Raw genomic sequence first — 20,206 nt, 5'->3', positions numbered from 1 at the left:
ATCTGATTGGTAAGCTGCAATAAATGACATTTTTGGTTTTGGGTTTAATACCACTTTAAATGATGAAAGCAATACCAAATATACAGTGCACAGGGGGTGTGCCGGGTGTGCCTGGGCACGCCCCAATTACCATGTGTGGTGCCGATTCCCCTACTGGCCGGCTTCCCCCAGTGTTGTGCCTTACACCCCCCCCAACCCCCCCCCCCCCCCCCTCATCGCAGTGCATGCTGGCTTCCCTCCTCTCTTCTCCCCTCAGCAGCTGCAGTGGATGTTTCAGGATGGAGAGCAGGGAAAGGGACTAGTAAATATGTCATTGACCGCTGCCTTCCTTTTCTAAATGAACACCGTGAACAGACTCGCTCACTGTGTCCATTCATAACTGAAACATAGTACACTGTTTACTATGCTTCAGTTTGTGAATGCAAGGGATAAGCTTATTCCATGAAGATACTTTCATAGAGACGATTTCACCTATTCGAAATGGACAGCAGAGATGCCCCCACTTGTGCACATGGTGAGATGTTACATTTGGGGTCACACCGATATTGGTACCGATGCTGGAGTACTCATGGAAATACTCCAATACCTAAAGTCGGGGCTTTTTTTCAGCTGGAATGCGGGGGGAACGCAGTTCTGGCACCTCCATCACTGAATGTATGTAATGGCAATTGGGTGAAGGGGCATGCTGGAGGGTCTATTAATGATGGCTGCTGGGAGATCTATTGTGGCTGGAGGGGATCTAGTTTTGTGGGGGATCTATTGTTGCTTGGGGTGATCTTATGCTTCTGGGGGGGTCAGTTGTTGCTGGGAGGGATCTACTGTTGTGGAGAGAAGTCTGTTGTTGCTGGTCGCTGGGAGACTATTGATGCTGGCTGCTGAGGGATCTTTTCTTTCTGCTGGGGGGGATATAATTTTTCTGGGGTGAATCTTTTGTTGCTGTTGGTATATTGTCATGGGGGTTCATTGTTGCTGGGTAGGGGGTCTATGGTTAGTTGGGGTTTTTAGTTGCTGGGTGGGGGGGGTCTATTGTTGGGGTTTATTGTTGCTTGGTGGGGGATCTTTTGCTGGATGGGGGGTCATCTGTTGGGTGAGGGATCTATTGTTGCTGGGGTGGGGTCTATTGTTGAGGACTATTGTTGGGGGATCTATTGCTGTTAGGGTGTGGTCTATTGTTGCTGGGGGGGTCGGTTGTTGTTGGAAGGGATCTGTTATGGGAGAGGTCTATTGTTGCTGGCCATTGGGGGGGGGGGTTGGGGGGGTCTTTGATGGCTGTTGGGAGATCTGTTATTTCTGCTGGGGGGGGATCTAATGTTGCTGGTGGTATTTTGTTGTGCTGGCCTATTGTTGTTGGGTGGGCAATCTGTTGCTTGGTGGGGGGCGATCTATTGTAGCTGGGGGAGGTCTCCCCCGTTGAGCTATTGTATTCTGACAGGTTGATGCCCCTCCTACCCGCCAACAGGGCTGTCTTTAATATTGGGGCCCGGGGCAGGTGCCCCTTTTGCCCTGTGTTAAAGACGGCCCTGCCTACCAGAACACTTCGGTTAGCTCTCGACCGTTGCCCCTGATGTACACACGTCATCACTAGGACACAGAAGACAATTGTTTTCTGTGTTTCCTATTCACACTTCAATGCAGCCTGGAGGTTCGGTGCAATGAGCTGTGATAAAATGCAGACGTGCGACATTTAGTTGCAGTGCACAGGAAGGTGCTTCATGTCACCGCACAGCAGTGCCACACACCACACTGCTGTCTGATGACATGAATTGTCACTTTGTGCACTTCCATTAAAGTTCACACTTGAAAATTTAAAAAGGGGTGGGAACAGTGTGATGCGCTGAAACGATTGTCACACGGCCCCCTTCTGCTGGCTAACTGCAGCTGAAAAGGAGAGCTGCCCAAATACTAAACTGCTGCTGTGTAGTACGTGGGCCGTGTGAACTGATTATTAAAAGGGGATTTTTTTTTTTTACCTTTGTAGCAATCCTACTTCCCTAGGTGGATGCAGCTTCAGTCCAGTGCTGCATCTGTTCCTCGCAGTCTCTAAGGGTGAGAAGTGAATGATCAAACACCGCTGAGTGCTCAGTTCTCTGGAGCGATGGGCTTGGAGGGGGTGGGACCGGCTCGCTGAGAGGCTGAGCCAGGTGCCGGTTCAGGCTTTTGGGTGGATTCCGCTAAATGGTTGCAATCTTTCCCCAGCCTGGACTGGCTCTGTGAGGTCAGCCAACAGCAGGCTTTAGATCGCCGTTGGATGAAAACAGGTCACAGGAGTGCAGAATGAATTGCACTCCTAAGATCCACAGGAGAAGTACAGCCAAACAAGCTCAGGCTATACCTCTCCTTTAAAGCCTGCTAACAGCTTGTATAAGGTGATAGTCAGCACTCCCATCAGTGGGATTTTTTTGGGGGGGTGGCAAACAAACCTCCCGGCCGCCCCCCCCGATCGTTTCATACTACTTACACTTGCCAGGTCGCGAGTGGCTTCCCCACTGCTTCTCCTCCTCGGTGGCTTCCCCACTGCTTCTCCTCGGTGGCTTCCCAGCTGCTTCCCCTCCTCGGTGGCTTCCCCACTACTTCTCCTCGGTGGTTTCCCCACTACTTCTGCTTGGTGGCCTCCCCACTACTTCTCCTCGGTGGCTTTCCCCACTGCTTCTCGGCAGCTTCCCCACTGCCTCTCCTCTTCGGCGGCTTCCCCACTGCCTCTCCTCTTCGGCGGCTTCCCCACTGCCTCTCCTCTTCGGCGGCTTCCCCACTGCCTCTCCTCTTCGGCGGCTTCCCCACTGCCTCTCCTCTTCGGCGGCTTCCCCACTGCCTCTCCTCTTCGGCGGCTTCCCCACTGCCTCTCCTCTTCGGCGGCTTCCCGACTGCCTCTCCTCTTCGGCGGCTTCCCCTCTGCCTCTCCTCGGCGGCTTCCCCACTGTCTCTCCTCCTCGGCGGCTTCCCCACTGTCTCTCCTCCTCGGCGGCTTCCCCACTGCTTCTCCTCCTCGGCGGCTTCCCCACTGCTTCTCCTCGGCGGCTTCCCCACTGCTTCTTCTCCTCCGTGGCTTCCCCACTGCTTCTCCTCCTCCGTGGCTTCCCCACTGCCTCTCCTCGGCGGCTTCCCCACTGCTTCTCCTCGGTGGCTTCCCCACTGCCTCTTCTCGTTGGCTTCCCAGCTGCTTCCCCTCCTGGGCGGCTTCCCCACTACTTCTCCTCGATGGCTTCCCCACTACTTCTCCTCGATGGCTTCCCCACTACTTCTCTTCGGTGGCTTCCCCACTACTTCTCCTCGGTGGCTTCCCCGCTGCTTCTCCTCGGTGGCTTCCCCGCTACTTCTCCTCGGTGGCTTCCCCGCTGCTTCTCCTCGGTGGCTTCCCCGCTGCTTCTCCTCGGTGGCTTCCCCGCTGCTTCTCCTGGGCGGCTTCCCCGCTGCTTCTCCTGGGCGGCTTCCCCGCTGCTTCTCCTGGGCGGCTTCCCCGCTGCTTCTCCTGGGCGGCTTCCCCGCTGCTTCTCCTGGGCGGCTTCCCCGCTGCTTCTCCTGGGCGGCTTCCCCGCTGCTTCTCCTGGGCGGCTTCCCCGCTGCTTCTCCTGGGCGGCTTCCCCGCTGCTTCTCCTGGGCGGCTTCCCCGCTGCTTCTCCTGGGCGGCTTCCCCGCTGCTTCTCCTGGGCGGCTTCCCCGCTGCTTCTCCTGGGCGGCTTCCTCGCTGCTTCTCCTGGTCGGCTTCCCCGCTGCTTCTCCTGGTCGGCTTCCCCGCTGCTTCTCCTGGTCGGCTTCCCCGCTGCTTCTCCTGGTCGGCTTCCCCGCTGCTTCTCCTGGGCGGCTTCCCCGCTGCTTCTCCTGGGCGGCTTCCCCGCTGCTTCTCCTGGGCGGCTTCCCCGCTGCTTCTCCTGGGCGGCTTCCCCGCTGCTTCTCCTGGGCGGCTTCCCCGCTGCTTCTCCTGGGCGGCTTCCCCGCTGCTTCTCCTCATCGGTGGCTTCCCCACTGCTTCTCCTCATCGGTGGCTTCCCCACTGCTTCTCCTACCCACCAATCCGGTTGCTTCTCCTCCCGGCCAATCAACTCTTAGGACCTGTTTCCTGATTGGCCGGGAGGAGAAGCAGGAAGACGGAAGACATAAGTGAATATTAATTCCCTAATGTCATACAAGTGGGTGGGCTCTGGGCCCCGAGCTCACCCATTTTGAAGCCAGTTTGAGCCTCTGGCTCTGATCATGTGCTTCTAAAAAAAAATTTTTAAAAACCTAACCCCATAGAAATCCATGCGTCCGGCACCCTGCATGGAGATTAGGGGGGCTGCGCCCCTTATGAGCTGCCGCCACTGACTCCCATTAAAGCTGAATTCTTTTTTTTGCATAGTCACATTAGTTCAGTTTGGACCGGTGTAAGTGTGTATAATGCCATACTTGAGGGATCCCTGTGGAAGCGGTTACTCGCTGTAGTAGTCCATGCTACTACACAACACTGTCTTTTGCACTGAGCAAACTGCCCTTGCTCACCATTCCCAGAATGCCTTACAGTGATGTCATACTCTCCACCACGTCCTATCAGAAAACAGTTTGCATTTATTGAGAAAACTGCAAGGCGCTCTATACTTGGCGCCAGTACACGGGACCCGTCATAACGGTGACACCTACAGCGACTATCCGCTTCCAAGGGGTTCCCACAGGTATGTCATATTCATACTTGATTGGTCCAAGCTGGAATAATATAACTCTGCAAAAAAAAAAGACCATATCTGAAATTCAGATGTGATCTGTTTAATATTCCTGAACTAGAGCTGAATGGTACTTTGAAAGCTCAAAACTCTGCAAATGCTTTGAAAAAGCTTCACAAAAGCTTGCTGTTCACACTGCTTCTATACAAACTGAAGCCTGATTGAACTAGGCCCTACCCAGGGTTTTACCTGTAGACTGGAGGCAGTCCCTGTATTAACCTAGGTTTTCACTATTGCGACCTGAAAGTCGCGCGCTTATGCCGCTTTTTTTTTTTTTTTTGCTGCGAGTTTAAATGCGACTTGAAGCAATGCCTGTGTATTCTTGAGGTCTTTGGACCTCAAGTCGCATCAAAGTGGGACCAAAGTAGTGCAGGGACTACTTTGAAGTCGCACAGATATGATCGGCACTCATTGGAAATCATGGGGTAGGACTTGTCATGCGACTTTGCAGTCCCAAGTCGCATGACAAGTCGCACTAGTGGAAACGTAGCCTTATTATACGAGCACTGACACCCTGCCAGCATCGCCTGCTGCTTTCATGGTAATTATCAGAGCCGCTAGTCAATGTTTGCACAGATTCAGTGCAAGGTGTAAATAATGAATGTAATATTCTATTATGTAAAGAGCCCATAGACCATTACTCTGAACGGTTCCAGTGTGTCTGTACTGTGTGGGCTCCTGCTAGTAAATAAACTTGCATGCACAGTTGGTGTAGTATCCGGTGCACTTGGATAAGCGAAATTCTAAAATATGCTGGTGATCTAGAACTCCGTACATGGCAGACACAAAATCTGGAGTCATTGATTTGGTTTCCTAGGGGTTGGCAATAAAGTGTAAAGACAGGAAACGGCTCTATAGGAAGACACAGAGTCGATCAGCCTTATTCCATAAAGGGTTCCTATACCTAATGTCCCGTACACACGATCCGAAAATCATACGAAAAATGCCGCTTTCGAATCGATCGTACGATAATCGGATCGCTGGCACAGAGCTTTCCGAGAGCCGATCACAACAGTTCATCCGATTATTATCCAATCAAAAAAATGATACCAGATCGTATGATTTTTGTTTAATCAGTACAGTTGTCTGAAAATACAATACAACATACACTACAACACATGACCTCACTTCTGTTTTTTTTATTCTGTCGTACGAGAATTTTCATAACTTTAGTAAGCTCCTTATGTTCAATGTACGACTAGCATGAAAAAAAAAAATGGACGCTCTGTCGGGGCACTCATGTTGGATGAGAAGGCCTGGCTTACAGTCTCTGCTCTAATTCATCCCAAAGGAGTTCTATGGGGTTGAGGTGCAGGCCAGTCAAGTTCCTCCACCCCAAACTCGCTCATCCATGTCTTTATGAACCTTGCTTTGTGCACTGGTCCAAATCATTTGGTGGAGGGGGGATTATGGTGTGGGGTTGTTTTTCAGGGGTTGGCCCCTTAGTTCCAGTGAAGGGAACTCTTAAGGTGTCAGCATACCAAGACATTCTGGACAATTTCATGCTCCCAACTTTGTGGGAACAGTTTGGGGACGGCCCCTTCCTGTTCCAACATGACTGCACACCAGTGCACAAAGCAAATCAAAAAAATTAAAAATGTCAAATTATTTACTTGTTTTGAACTTTTTTTTTTTTTTTAACATTTCTTCAGTTCCTTAGTGACACTAATACAGTGATCAGTGCTAAAAATATGCACTGTCACTGTACTAATGAAACTGACTGGGAAGGGGTTAAACATCTAGGGTGGTCAAAGGGTTAACTATGTGCCCAGCCAGTGTTTTTGGGTATTTTGGCGCTTTTACTTTTAGGCATTGTGCCAAGGCACCCCTGAGGACACCTAAAGGCACCCCAGGGTGCATGGGCACCCTGGTTGTAAAAGGCTGACATAGAGCTCTGTCCAGCCTCTCTTCCTGATGATCGGCAGGTGCTGGCGGACATCCATTGGCCCACCACCCACTGATCAACGCCTGCTGTGACTAATCACAACACAAGCGACGCACGCACACCCCATTTTGGAAAGTGCAGAATGATGTGTGTGTGTGTATATATGTGTATATATATATATATATATATATATATATATATATATATATATATATATATATATATATATATGTATATATATATATATATATATATATATATACTCGATTCTGCACGGAACGGCCACCCTGTAGCAGTAAATTTGCTATGGGGCGTTCGTTAAATGGGAAAAAAAAACAAAAAACGATCTCCCCTTGTTATCACACATAATACAGATTGGACTAGACCAGATAAAGAGCAGCAGAAATTTCCCAGCTTGATGCTGGGTTCACACTGCCCCACGGTGCGGCTCACAGCAGGCCTCCAGTGGGTCCCTATTCACCATTTCAGGTCCGAATTTGTGGCTGAAATGAACCAGAAGACTCACAGGACTCCTGTGTAATTTGCACCGGAGCCGCTCTGGAAATGTGTGAATCGGCTCCATAGAGAGCCAGTCACAATCTCCTGATATGCGAATTGGATGTGGAAAATTCACAATAGTGTGAACCCAGCCTTAGCGAGCACACCCTGCTTAGAATCTAAGCTCGAGGACCTGACATTCGTCCCCCATGTTTGAAAGTCTGTGATTTACCACCAAACCATCACACACTAGGCTTTTAGCTAGAAGCCATGCTGTACCATCTATACTGGGAATTGCATGTTCTAGACTGGTGGTTCTCAACTCCTGTCCTCAGGACCCATCAACAGGCCAGGTTTGCAAGATAACTGAAATACATCACAGGTGATATAATTTTCTGCTCAGTGATTGAAGTATTCTAGTCTGCATCTCCCCAAGGTAATACCTAAAATCTGGCCTGTTAGTGGGTCCTGAGGACAGGAGTTGAGAACCACTGCTCTAGACCATCATTAAGGTCTGGATATTATACTCATACCCCTGATGAAGGAGATATGAACTTTCCGAAATGTGTCTGGTGGAGGAAGATTCATCATATTTTCACATCCTTTACAGTTGGTGTAATAGTAGCCTAGTTGGCCATGTCTCTAATAATTTTTTATGCTTTGATGTACAGTGCGAGTAACGCAGTTTGAGTGATTTGCGATGTAAGCTATTTTTTTTTTAAATCCTGACTCTTTGCGAGCGTTGTCTCGCAATACGAGCAGGATTCAAGCCTCTGGGGTGTGCAGTACCGCATTTGGCCAGAGGCACGGGGGCTCCGGTGACGCTCAGAGATACTCGGAAATGCTCAGACACTTGGGAGTGTCCCTGAGTGTTTCCAAGTGTCTTCGGCGCCCCCCATAACTCTGGCCACATGCGGTACTGCATAGACAAGGAGTGGCTGTGGAGCGGATTATCTGCGTCTCCATTATTTCCTATAGGGAAACTCGCTTTGATATACGGGTGCTTTGGATTACAAGCATTCTTCTGGAACAAAATATATGCTCGTAATCCAAGGTATTGCTGTATTAATAAATTTTTTGTTTTTTATGCATTCCACTTCTCATACATATTTTTTGTGATTTAAGTGCCTCAAATGTCCAAAAAAATTGGGGAATTTGTCTGTCTTTATGTATTGAATTACAGGGATGTGGCACTCTGCTGAGTGTTGTCACCTCGAGTCTATGTGGTTGAAAAAGGCTGACCTAGGCAGAACTCCTTCCAGCCTCTCTTCCTGACGATCAGCGGGTGCCGGCGGACATCTATTGGCCCGGCAGCCGCTGATTGGCTTAGAAACGGTGCTCGCGCCTCATTTTAAAAAGTGCAGAATAACACACACATACATAGATAGATAGAGATAGATATATATATATATATCTATCTCTATCTATCTATCTATCTCATATATATCTCTATCTATATATAGATAGATAGATAGATAGATAGATAGAGATATATATATATATATATATATATATATATATATATATAGATATATAGATATATAGATATATAGATATATAGATATATAGATATATAGATATATAGATATATAGATATATAGATATATATATAGATATATAGATATATCTCTATATATATCTCTATATATATCTCTATATATATCTCTATCTATATCTCTATCTATATCTCTATCTATATCTCTATCTATATAGAGAGATAGATAGATAGAGATATATATATATTCTACACAGTGGAACCTTGGATTACGAGCATAATCCGTTCCAGGAGTATGCTTGTAATCCAAAGCACTCGCATATCAAAGCGAGTCTCCCCAAAGAAGTCAATGGAAACGAAAATAATTAGTTCCGCGTTGACTTATATTACATGCAATGCCGCATGTGGCCAGAGGTGGGGGGGGCACTGGAGAGCCTCGGAAGAACTCGGGGACAGCCCGGCTGAACTCTGAAGCACTCGGGAACGGAGTATTTCCAAGTGTTTCCGAGTATTTCCGAACGGCTCTGAACCATTCTGAGTGTCCCCGGCGCCCCCGCACCTCTGGCCAAATGCGGTACTGCACACCTCGTTAGCTTGAATTCTGCTCATTTTGCGAGACAACACTCGCAAACCAAGTCAGAAAAAAAAAGTTGCTCGTGTTTCAAATCGCTCGTTAACCGCGTTACTCGTAAACCAAGGTTCCACTGTATACGATTCTGCACAGAACGGGCTCCCTGTAGCAGTAAATTTGCTATGTGACGACCGTTGGATGGTAAAAGCCAACAAAAAACAATTTCTCCCCCCCGCCGTGTTATCACACATGATGCAGGTTGGACTAAACCAGATAAGAGCAGCAGAAATTTCCCAGCATTTGTGTTTTCCACCTCCTGAGAGTCCACTGCTTCTGATCATTCTACAGATGTTAGAATGGAGCGGATAGCACTGACAGGATTAGATAGGAATTGGCTGAATCAAAGGTCATAGGAGCCCCGTGACAGGTCAGGATATGTCTGTGCAATGTAGATAGTTCACAGGAGAGATAAGATCATGTACAGACCCGGTGTGGGCAGAGGGTGTGGAGACCATACATGGTGGTTGGAAAAAAAATGAGTTTCACGTTTTGTTCTTTAGAGACGGGATGTGGTACGAAGATACCCTACAAGTCTCTTTTTATATACACATAGGAGAGTTCTCAGTATTGGTGACCCTATACAATTCTATGTGTACATCTTGTGTTCCTTGACCTGTCTCATTTTCTCTCCTCTTCAGCCCACAATCAAGGATGTATGTCTTTCTGGTTTAGAGTTCCCTCCATCATGACCATCCCCTGCTGCATGTCCTTCTTTCCTTTTGAACTGTGCTTTATAGAGCTTTGCCGTCTCTCCCCCGCTTAGCGCTGGCTGTAATGTGACTTGGACTGAGCTCATGTTTGCTGGTCTGTACAATTCCCCTGCCGCTAGCTTGTCGTTAGATCCCGGCCTCTTGTATGTGCACCTGAGATGAATTCGTTTGTCTGACCCTGTGACTTGCCCTGGGCTCCATCGCCAACCTTGGCTGTCACATTCACCCCTGTCATTTTTTAATCTTGTTTAGTTTTTGTTTTTTTGTTTTTTTTATAGTTGGGTCCCATTTGGTGATTTAGTATCAGTTGAAGAGTGTTTTGCACTTTTTCTATCCTTTAGTTTTATTTTTACGCTTTCTCTGTTTTAGGCCTTAGCATTAGAACAGCAGAATAGCTACTGTCATTGTCGATTTTGCATTTTTCCAATCATTCTCTTTCGCTTCCCCAGCACGGCAAGTAACTCGAACCGAAGCTCGCCCGCCTGCTCTCCCGTCCTGCGCAAACGCTCCCGCTCTCCAACACCGCAGCAGAGTGAAGGAGAGGCCATGGTGGAAAAAAGTTCGGACCATTCTTCAGACAAATCTCCTCCCACCCCAGAGCCGGGGGTCCAGCGGAGCGGGTCATCTCAGTCGGGACGGAGTGGGGGCAAAAATTCCAAGGTAATGGGGCTGCTTTTGCTAAAACAATGGCCTATCCATGTTTCCACATTGAAGATACTCTGTCCTGCTAATCTTCTCTTTCAAATATTTTTATTAAGTATTACAAGCTACAATAAAATTCATACATTAATAACATATGTGGTAATACAATAAGAATAACTACAGGTAAGTCTGTCCTGCTAATCTTCTGCCTGACAGAATATTAGATGTGTATAATACAGTGCCTTGAAAAAGTATTCATACCCCTTGAAATTTTCCACATATTGTCATGTTACAACCAAAAACGTAAATTGTATTTTATTGGGATTTTATGTTATAGACCAACACAAAGTGGCACATAATTGTGAAGTGGAAAGAACATGATAAATGGTTTTCAATTTTTTTTACAAATAAATATGTGAAAGGTGTGGTGTATATTTGTTTTCAGCCCCCCTGAATCAATACTTTGTAGAACCGCCTTTCACTGCAATTACAGATGCAAGTCTTTTTGGGGATGTCTCTACCAGCTTTGCACATCTAGAGAGGGACATTTTTGCTCATTCTTCTTTGCAAATTAGCTCAAGCTCTGTCAGATTGGATGGAGAGCGTCTGTGAACAGCAATTTTCAAGTCTTGCCACAGATTCTCAATTGGATTAAGGTCTGGACTTTGACTGGGTCATTCTAACACATGAATATGCTTTGATCTAAACCATTCCATTGTAGCTCTGGCTGTATGTTTAGGGTCGTTGTCCTGCTGGAAGGTGAACCTCCACCCCAGTCTCAAGTCTTTTACAGACTCTAACAGGTTTTCTTCTAAGATTGCCCTGTATTTGGCTCCATCCATCTTCCCATCAACTCTGACCATCTTCCCTGTCCCTGCTGAAGAAAAGCATCCCCACAACATGATGCTGACACCACCATGTTTCACGGTGGGGATGGTGTGTTCAGGGTGATGTGCAGTGTTAGTTTTACCCCACACATAGCGTTTGGCTTTTAGGCCAAAAAAGTTCAATTTTGGTCTTATCTGACCAGAGCACCTTCTTCCACGTTTGCTGTGTCCCCCACATGGCTTCTTGTATACTGCAAACGGGACTTAAAAATGTCTTTCTTCTTGCCATTCTTCCATAAAGGACAGATTTGTGGAGAACACGACTAATAGTTGTCCTGTGGACAGATTCTCCCACCTGAGCTGTGGATCTCTGCAGCTCCTCCAGAGTTACCATGGGCCTCTTGGCTGCTTCTCTGATGAATGTTCTCCTTGCCCGGCCTGTCAGTTTAGGTGGACGGCCATGTGTTGGTAGGTTTGCAGTTGTGCCATATTCTTTCCATTTTCGGATGATGGATTGAACAGTGCTCCGTGAGATGTTCAAAGCTTGGGATATTTTTTTATAACCTAACCCTGCTTTAAACTTCTCCACAACTTTATCCCTGACCTGTCTGGTGTGTTCCTTGGCCTTCATGATGCTGTTTGTTCGCTAAGGTTCTCTAACAATCCTCTGAGAGCTTCACAGAACAGCTATATTTATACTGAGATTAAATTACACACAGGTGGACTCTATTTACTAATCAGGTGACTTCTGAAGGCAATTGGTTTCACTAGATTTTAGTTAGGGGTATCAGAGTAAAGGGGGCTGAATACAAATGTACGCCACACTTTTAACGTATTTATTTGTAAAAAAAAAAAAAAAAATTTTAAAACCATTTATCATTTTTCTTCCACTTCACAATTATGTGCCACTTTGTGTTGGTCCATCACATAAAATCCCAATAAAATACATTTACGTTTTTGGTTGTAACATGACAAAATGTGGAAAATTTCAAGGGGTGTGAATACTTTTTTTTAGGAACTGTAACTTATAGCTTTATGTGAGTATCCGAGGAATAGAAAAACGAAACCAGATGTATACGTTATCTGTTCACAGTTTTGTATTTGCTTTGATGTGCATCAGCCTTGACCTTTTTTCATAGATCTGTGTTGGTGACATTTGTACTGACCTACTGGGGCTGATTTACAGGCTATTCACTTAAAGTGAACTTTCAGTTTTCAAAAGTCATTGTTGGAAAATAAGGTGAACCTACAGTACACTCACTTTAAATATTCAGTCGTGTGCCAGGAAAATGTCAAAATCTGGACATTTTTTGAACATGATTGGCTTCTTGTAGTAATCACGGCTTCATCTCCTTCACTAAACCACTGAATATTACAGTGGCTGTAAACCTCAGTCATGAAATCTGAGCGAAGCACATATACAGTATCTGTAGTGTTTACTTATCTCTCTCCAAAGCTCTAAGTGTGGTTTCTCTCTTGTGCTTCGTTCCTCTGTTATCAGCACGTGTTACTTCTGAAAAGTTTTCCCTGACACATGCGATACAATTTGTGTCGTGGAGGGAGATAAGCCCACAGATTGTCTATTCACAACACAGTTCTACATATTCCTTCGTTCCTCTCCCTATGTGGAGGGGGGGCGGGTGTGTCCCTTTCCTCCAGTCATCTCTCACACACTGTATAAGAGCTGTGCCTGCAGCTCTCCACCCCCTCCTCTGTACTCCTCATAGATGCAGAAGGATTTTTATCACTATTGTGCTCTTTTGATCAGCTGTACACAAGAGAAGGCTGCAGGAGGATTTGTTTCATTTCTATGTATCACCTAAGGCCAGTCACTTCACTGGTTATATGAAGGGGGGGGGGGGTTGCAACCACTTTAAGGCCCCATTTACAGCACAGAGGTGCGACTGACGGTCTACGCTTTTTCCAATGGGCCGCCCTAAAAACGTGCAAAACAGTCCCCGCGCCATTTTATAAATCGTGCTGCACCATAAAGCATGGTACTGCGGTACCTTGCATTTTGGCATCCGCGGTTTCAAGTTGCGTGGCGATGTAGTTAAGAATTATTGGTACTGTGGCATGTCTGCAAAGGGGCAGACCCTGGAGCTCCTAAAGACTGGCACAGGCAGATTTTGCAACAGTGACTTATTGGGTTAGTTTACTAAAGGAAAATAGACTGTGCACGTTGCAAGCGCAGCTGCCCCAGAGCTTAATAAATAAGGTGAAGCTCTGCTGAGTTCCTTCATCCAATCATGTGGAAACCAAAATGCTGTTTTTTTGTTTGTTTTTTTAAATTTTCCTTGCACATGATTGGGTATTCTTTGCAAAGTAAAGGTTTTACCTAGTTTATTAAGCTTTGAAGCAACTGCACTTGCAAAGTGCACAGTCTACTTGCTTTTCGGAAATTGAACCCTGTGTGTTTTAAAAGTGGCACAGAATACGCCAAATTCATGCACTTACTTAAATACTTGCATACTTAAATTTGGCACATGCTGCACCACTTTTAGAATGCATGTGAGACACTTTTGCAAAATCTGTCTGAGCCCAAGGCTGGTGCAAGGATTTTTGACACCCTAGAAGAAACCTAATTTTGCTATCCACCCCTGACTCCACCCCCTTTGCCCTGCCCATGTATACCCCACCTGTTTGCTTGCTTCTGTTCGTTCAGGAGTCGACACCGACACAGTCCTCCGCTGCCGCTGCACCTCTGACACTATGTGCGAACGGAGCGGTGGCTGCCTGCTGATGCTGAGACTAAGTTGCTTGCTGCAGAGAGAAGAGAGTAGGAACACCAGTGACCGGGCGCCCTAGGCGGCTGCCTAGTTTGCCTAGTGGTAGCACCGACCCTGTCTGATCCCACTTGTGAAACCCAGAATCGCAGGACATGTGAAATGTCATGTATCTTTATGAGAGCCGTTGCGACTTCAGAAAAGGTTCCTGCACTACTTTGATCTGACTTCAATGCCAGAGAGTGTAGAAGTCTTCTTCAAAGTCAATACAAAGTCGGACTCCAAAGTTGCACTGAAAATCACGTAACTTTGGAGTCAGCTAGTGTGAAAGGAGCCTTTAATTTGCTTCATTATAAGATGCAAACTGTTGGTATTTTATTTTTGAATTTGGCACATTCATTGCAACACAATGTATAAGTGTCGCATTTTAGAACCACCTGAATTTGGCACACAATTCATCAGACCCAAAAGTGTATACTTCATGAATTTGGCACAATACATTACCAAGAGAGATTCATGCCAGATAAGGGGTGCAGCAGCTTTATTGCTTAAATGTGTAAAGAAAGGTAAAGCAGGAAGCAGAACTGAGTCTGTAATCTAGCAGATTGCATGTTTGGCCTTGTTCAGTAAAGGCAGAGAACAGTGTGCAAGCTAGAGGAACCTACTGCCACTCATTAAATACATTACTCACTTACCTGACTTCAGTAAAGTGATATCTGTTTGCTAGCCTTGAGATCCTGGAACATCATCGCTCGATGCACCTTTATAGCAGATTATACCAGGATTTTGTTGCTGCATAAATCTTTGTATGCCGCATTTCCCAGCCTGGTTTTGCATGTTATGGAAGCAAGTGAGGTTGATTTACTAAAGGCAAATAGACTATGTACTCTGCAGGGGCATTTGCGCCAGAGCTTACTAAATGAGGGGAAGCTCTGCTGACTTCCACCATACAATCCCGTGCAAGCAAAAATGCTGTTTTTTTTATTTTTTTATTTTCCTTGCATGTGATTGGGTACCTTTTTTGCAAAGTGAAGCTTTATTTTCATTAATAAGCTCCTGAGCAAATACCCCTGCAGAGTGTAACTGTGCTTGCAAAGCACACTGTTTATTTGCCTTTAGTACAGTGGTCTCCAAACTGCGGCCTGGGGGCTGGATGTGGCCCTTTGCTTGCCCTGGGGCACTATTCCTCCCATTGGCATTAACAATGGGGCATAATTAATGCCACTGACACGAATGATGGAGCACTTTTCCTCCCACTGATACCAATAATAGGACACTATTCCATCCACTGATACCAATGATGGGGCATTATTTCTCCCACTGATACCAATGATGGGGCACTTTTCCTCCCCACTGACACCAGTGATGGGGCACTATTCCTCCCATTGACACCAATGATGGAGCAGTTTTCCTCCCACGAATGCCAAGGATGGGGCACTATTCCTCCCACGAACGCCAATGATGGGGCACTATTCCTCCCACGAACGCCAATGATGGGGCACTATTCCTTCCACTAACACCAATGATGGGGCACTATTCCTTCCACTAACACCAATGATGGGGCACTATTCCTTCCACTAACACCAATGATGGGGCACTATTCCTTCCACTAACACCAATGATGGGGCACTATTCCTTCCACTAACACCAATGATGGGGCACTATTCCTTCCACTAACACCAATGATGGGGGCAGTATTCCTTCCACTGACACCAATGATGGGGGCAGTATTCCTTCCACTGACACCAATGATGGGGGCACTATGCCTCCCACTGACACCAATGATGGGGCACTATGCCTCTTACACTCACATTGTTAGCAACGTCAGGACTTTCTACTCCTATTGGCCACAGTCTGGCCCCTCTAAAGTCTGAAGGATAATAAACTGGCCCTTTGTTTAGAAAGTTTGGAGACCCCTGCTTTAGTAAATTATCCCCAAAACAAGACGGCGCTGGCAGTTTACAGATTTCTGACTTGTTTGCTTTAACATATGATTTTGGCTGTATGTGTAATGTAATGCTAGGAGCAAATTGGCAGTACAAGGGAGCCTTTACTGTAACATAAAACATTAGGTTTTTTTGTGTTTTTTGTTTTTTTGTTTTTAATATAATGCATTTTGCTATACTGAACAGCAGAGAATAGGAGATGAGCTCAGAGTGAACATGTCGCATGTAACCTTCTCCTAGAGCAGCTCACTACTATTCTGTATGTATCAGTCATTTCTTTTCACAGGCTGCAGTGTTCTCTCCCTTCTATTTGGGTGACTTTGTATCGCTGCCTGTAGAATGTCCAACTGAATGTGACTTTAGTGACCTGACAAGTGTTGAGATACTGCTGAGGAAATGAGTGAAGAACACATCTCTGCCCATAAACACTAAGAGATGTTTGTCTATGTATGCTAAGGGATTTCTTTGAGTTCTCTGTAGATATGTTTGGACATCCTTCTTATTGTCCCCGATCCTGGTGAATGATCATAGTTCCTCTTTTTTTGTAACATCTGTTTGTCATGCATACTGTGTGTGTTAAGGGGTGAACACACTTGTAATGTACACTGCAGGCAAAATATTAATGTAACAAATTATGTCTCTGTATGTTTGTCCTGAAATGGTCCTCCTCACTTCCTGACCTGCACAGGACTGGTGCGGCATTTGCCTGGGTTTCAGTTACTGGCTGATGCTGCTGGTCCCTACAGGAGAAGGAATATGGGGAGCAGAATGCAAGAAAAGGCGGACAGTGAGCAGAGCTAGAGGAAGCAGATGAAGACATTGTTGGTGGGAAAAGAAGAAATGGTCTGCTGCAGTAGAAGGTTGAACCTGAGGCAGACTATATATTCAGCAGTAAACCTAGCCATGGGCTCCTGGGGCAGAAAGCCAATGTACAGTCTATCCAGTAGTAAACCTAGCCAAGGTATAGTCTATATATCTAGCAGTTAACCTAGCCAGGGGCTACTGGGGCAGAAAGCCAAGGTGCAGCCTATATATCCAGAAGTAAACCTAGCTGTAGGATATTGGGACAGAATCCCAAGGTGCAGCTTATATATCCAGAAGTAAACCTAGCCATGGGCTACTGGGGCAGAAAGCCAATTTTTTTTTTTTTTTTTTGGGGGGGAGCGAGCGGATACCCTGTTTTTAGAGGCACCCACTTCCTCCCCTGTCGCCGGAAGGAAGATCAACTCTTCCCCCTCCCTCCCTGCAATCTTCTGTGACACGTCACAGGTCCCAGAAGATTGCCCGGCCATTCACGGCATGCAGTGCGTGCCCGGCTGTGAAGCCACAGTCGGGTGCCCACAGTTAGAATGCCGGCGGAGAGGAGGGGGAATGAACGAGGCTTCATACGCTCGTATCGCTGGACTGTGGGACAGGTGCGTGTCCGATTTATTAAAAGTCAGCAGCTACACTTTTTGTAGCTGCTGAGTTTTAAATGGGTGGAACTCCACTTTAACGTAGTAAATAAGGTGAAACTTTGTTCAATACCCAGTGAGATTATAAAGAAACAAAATCTTTGCCAACATTTGATTGGATGATTTAAGTGGACATAGCTTCTCATTCACTTTGGTAAGTAAACCGCTTATATTGCATCCCTTTAATAAATCAACTCCATCTTGTTATATTCAGATTATCCATCCAGCACTGCAGATTTGGCCTTTGGTGGAACTCTTTAGTACAGACCACGCTTCCATTTATCATACTCTGCAGCATATTCATGGATTCCTATTTTCAGTTTTAGTTGTCTCTCCTTTCCCCATTCTTGGTTTTATACTGTTGTTTTGTTGGGCTCACCAACATTTCCCAATTTTATCACAATAACACATAAAGCACCTCCAGTGTTTAGAGTACTGCTATAAAGTCCCAATCCTATGCGCACCATCAACAATGGGCTTTAAAGAAGTCGTCCAGCCTGGGCTCGTTTGGCTCGGCTTCTCCTAAGGGTCTCAGGAGTGCAATCGATTTTGCACTCCTGTGACCCGTTTTTGAGCAGAGAGTGGATGGAGTTCGCTCTCTGCTGACGTCACAGGAATCAGTCCAGGCACCGCGTCATCCCGACAAAGGACTGAGGTTCGGCTCAGCCTCTCAGTGAGCCGCTGAGAACCTGAGACGGCCGCTCCCCGCCCCTCCACAGCTCAGCGCTCCAGTGAGTGAGGAGGAGCAGAGAGGAGAGATGCTGATTGACTCTCTGCTCGGGGAGGTGAGAGAACCGAGCAATCGAACACCGCCGATGTCGGGGCAGAGGTGGCGGGGACCAATGCTGCATCCATCTAGGTAAGTATGATGGGGGAAAAAAACAAACCAAAACATACTACTCTTTTAAGTAAAGCATACATATAACCAGGCTTCACATCATTAAAGGGATCTTATCAGATTGTTTTTTTTTTTTTTTTTTTTCTGTGTGATTCAGTGGAAATTTTGAAACATTCTTATGATGTTTCCTTGGAACTTGTAACAAAGTTTCTGGTGGTCAAGTTATGATCAGGAAGCGGTAGTCCTAAGACTTCCAGCTGTGAGCCAAGTCCTTGTTCCCAGTTATCGGTGATGTGTAAAATATGTATCAGTCTGCAGTGGTTAGAACAAGGAGATGTTCTATAGATCTTTAGAGAGGTCAGTCAGCTAATAATCTGCACGTTATTATTGCAGAAAATAGGACATTGAGGCAACTCACAAGTTGGTGTGTTGATTGTATGCAGACATTCTTCCTACAGCAGGAGGGTTATCATTCTCACATACAGTGTTTTATAACCGAGAACCTGGCCTAAAATAGATCTGTTATCTGTTTCTCACTGAAAAGGGATGTGCAAAATGTTTTGTGTTTTCACTCACTTTATCTGGCACTTCCTTTAATGAATTTATATAGCCCTATAACCCATGCCTTTCAGAGAGCCATGTCACACATATACAGTGCCTTGAAAAAGTATTCATACCCCTTGAAATTTATTTTATTGGGATTTTATGTGATAGACCACACACAAAGTGACACATAATTGTGAAGTGGAAGGAAAATGATAAATGGTTTTCAAATTTTTTTACAAATAAATATCTGAAAAAGTGTGGCGTGCATTTGTATGGCACCGGCACCCCCCCCCCCCCCGAGTCAATACTTTGTAGAACCGAGAACCGCCTTTCACTGCAATTACATCTGCAAATCTTTTTGGGGATGTCTCTACCAGCTTTGCACATCTAGAGAGGGACATTGTTGCCCATTCTTTTCTGCAAAATGGCTCAAGCTCTGTCAGATGGAGAGCGTCTGTGAACAGCAATTTTCAAGTCTTGCCACAGATTCTCAATTGGGTTTAGGTCTGGACTGTGACTGGGCCATTCTAACACATGAATATGCTTTGATCTAAACCATTCCATTGTAGCTCTGGCTGTATGTTTAGGGTTGTTGTCCTGCTGGAAGGTGAATCTCCACCCCAGTCTCAAGTCTTTTGCAGACTCTAACAGGTTTTCTTCTAATGTTGCCCTGTATTTGGCTCCATCCATCTTCCTATCAATTCTGACCAGCTTCCCCGTCCCTGCTGAAGAAAAGCATCCCCACAACATGATGCTGCCACCACCATGTTTCACAGTGGGGATGATGTGTTCTGGGTGATGTGCAGTGTTAGTTTTACTCCATACACAGTGTTTTGCTTTTAGGGCAAAAAGGTCAATTTTGGTCTCATCTGACCAGAGCACCTTCTTCCACATGTATGCTGTGTCCCCCACATGGCTTCCTGCAAATGGGACTTCTTATGGCTTTATTCAACAATGGCTTTCTTCTTGCCACTCTTCCATAATGGTCAGATTTGTGGAGAGCACGACTAATAGTTGTCCTGTGGACAGATTCTCCCACCTGAGCTGTGGATCTCTGCAGCTCCTCTGGAGTTACCATGGACCGCTTGGCTGCTTTTCTGATTAATGCTCTCCTTGCCAGCCTGTCAGTTTAGGTGGACGGCCATGTTATGGTAGGTTTGCAGTTGTGCCATACTCTCTCCATTTTCAGATGATGGATTGAACAGAGCTCCGTGAGATGTTCAAAGCTAGGAATACTTTTTTATAATCTAACCCTGCTTCTCCACAACTTTATCCATGACCTGTCTGGTGTGTTCCTTGGCCTTCACGATGTTGTTT

General features: G+C 46.0%; 1 protein-coding gene across 5 annotated transcripts in view; it reads left to right on the top strand.

Annotated features, from left to right (window-relative positions):
* The window catches only part of GRAMD1B (GRAM domain containing 1B), a 392,941-nt gene that overhangs the window by 203,501 nt on the left and 169,234 nt on the right, over positions 1-20,206 (top strand). For all 5 annotated transcript variants that reach the window (XM_073603510.1, XM_073603511.1, XM_073603514.1 and 2 more), the window contains one exon: positions 10,360-10,570. In XM_073603510.1, the coding sequence (XP_073459611.1) occupies positions 10,360-10,570 (211 nt within the window). The remainder of the gene's footprint in view (positions 1-10,359; positions 10,571-20,206) is intronic.

The sequence above is a fragment of the Aquarana catesbeiana genome, linkage group LG10 (genome assembly GCF_042186555.1).
Source record: "Aquarana catesbeiana isolate 2022-GZ linkage group LG10, ASM4218655v1, whole genome shotgun sequence".
Taxonomy (NCBI): domain Eukaryota; kingdom Metazoa; phylum Chordata; class Amphibia; order Anura; family Ranidae; genus Aquarana; species Aquarana catesbeiana.
Note: the sequence above shows the minus strand (reverse complement) of the source record. Positions and strands in the feature narration are given on the sequence as shown.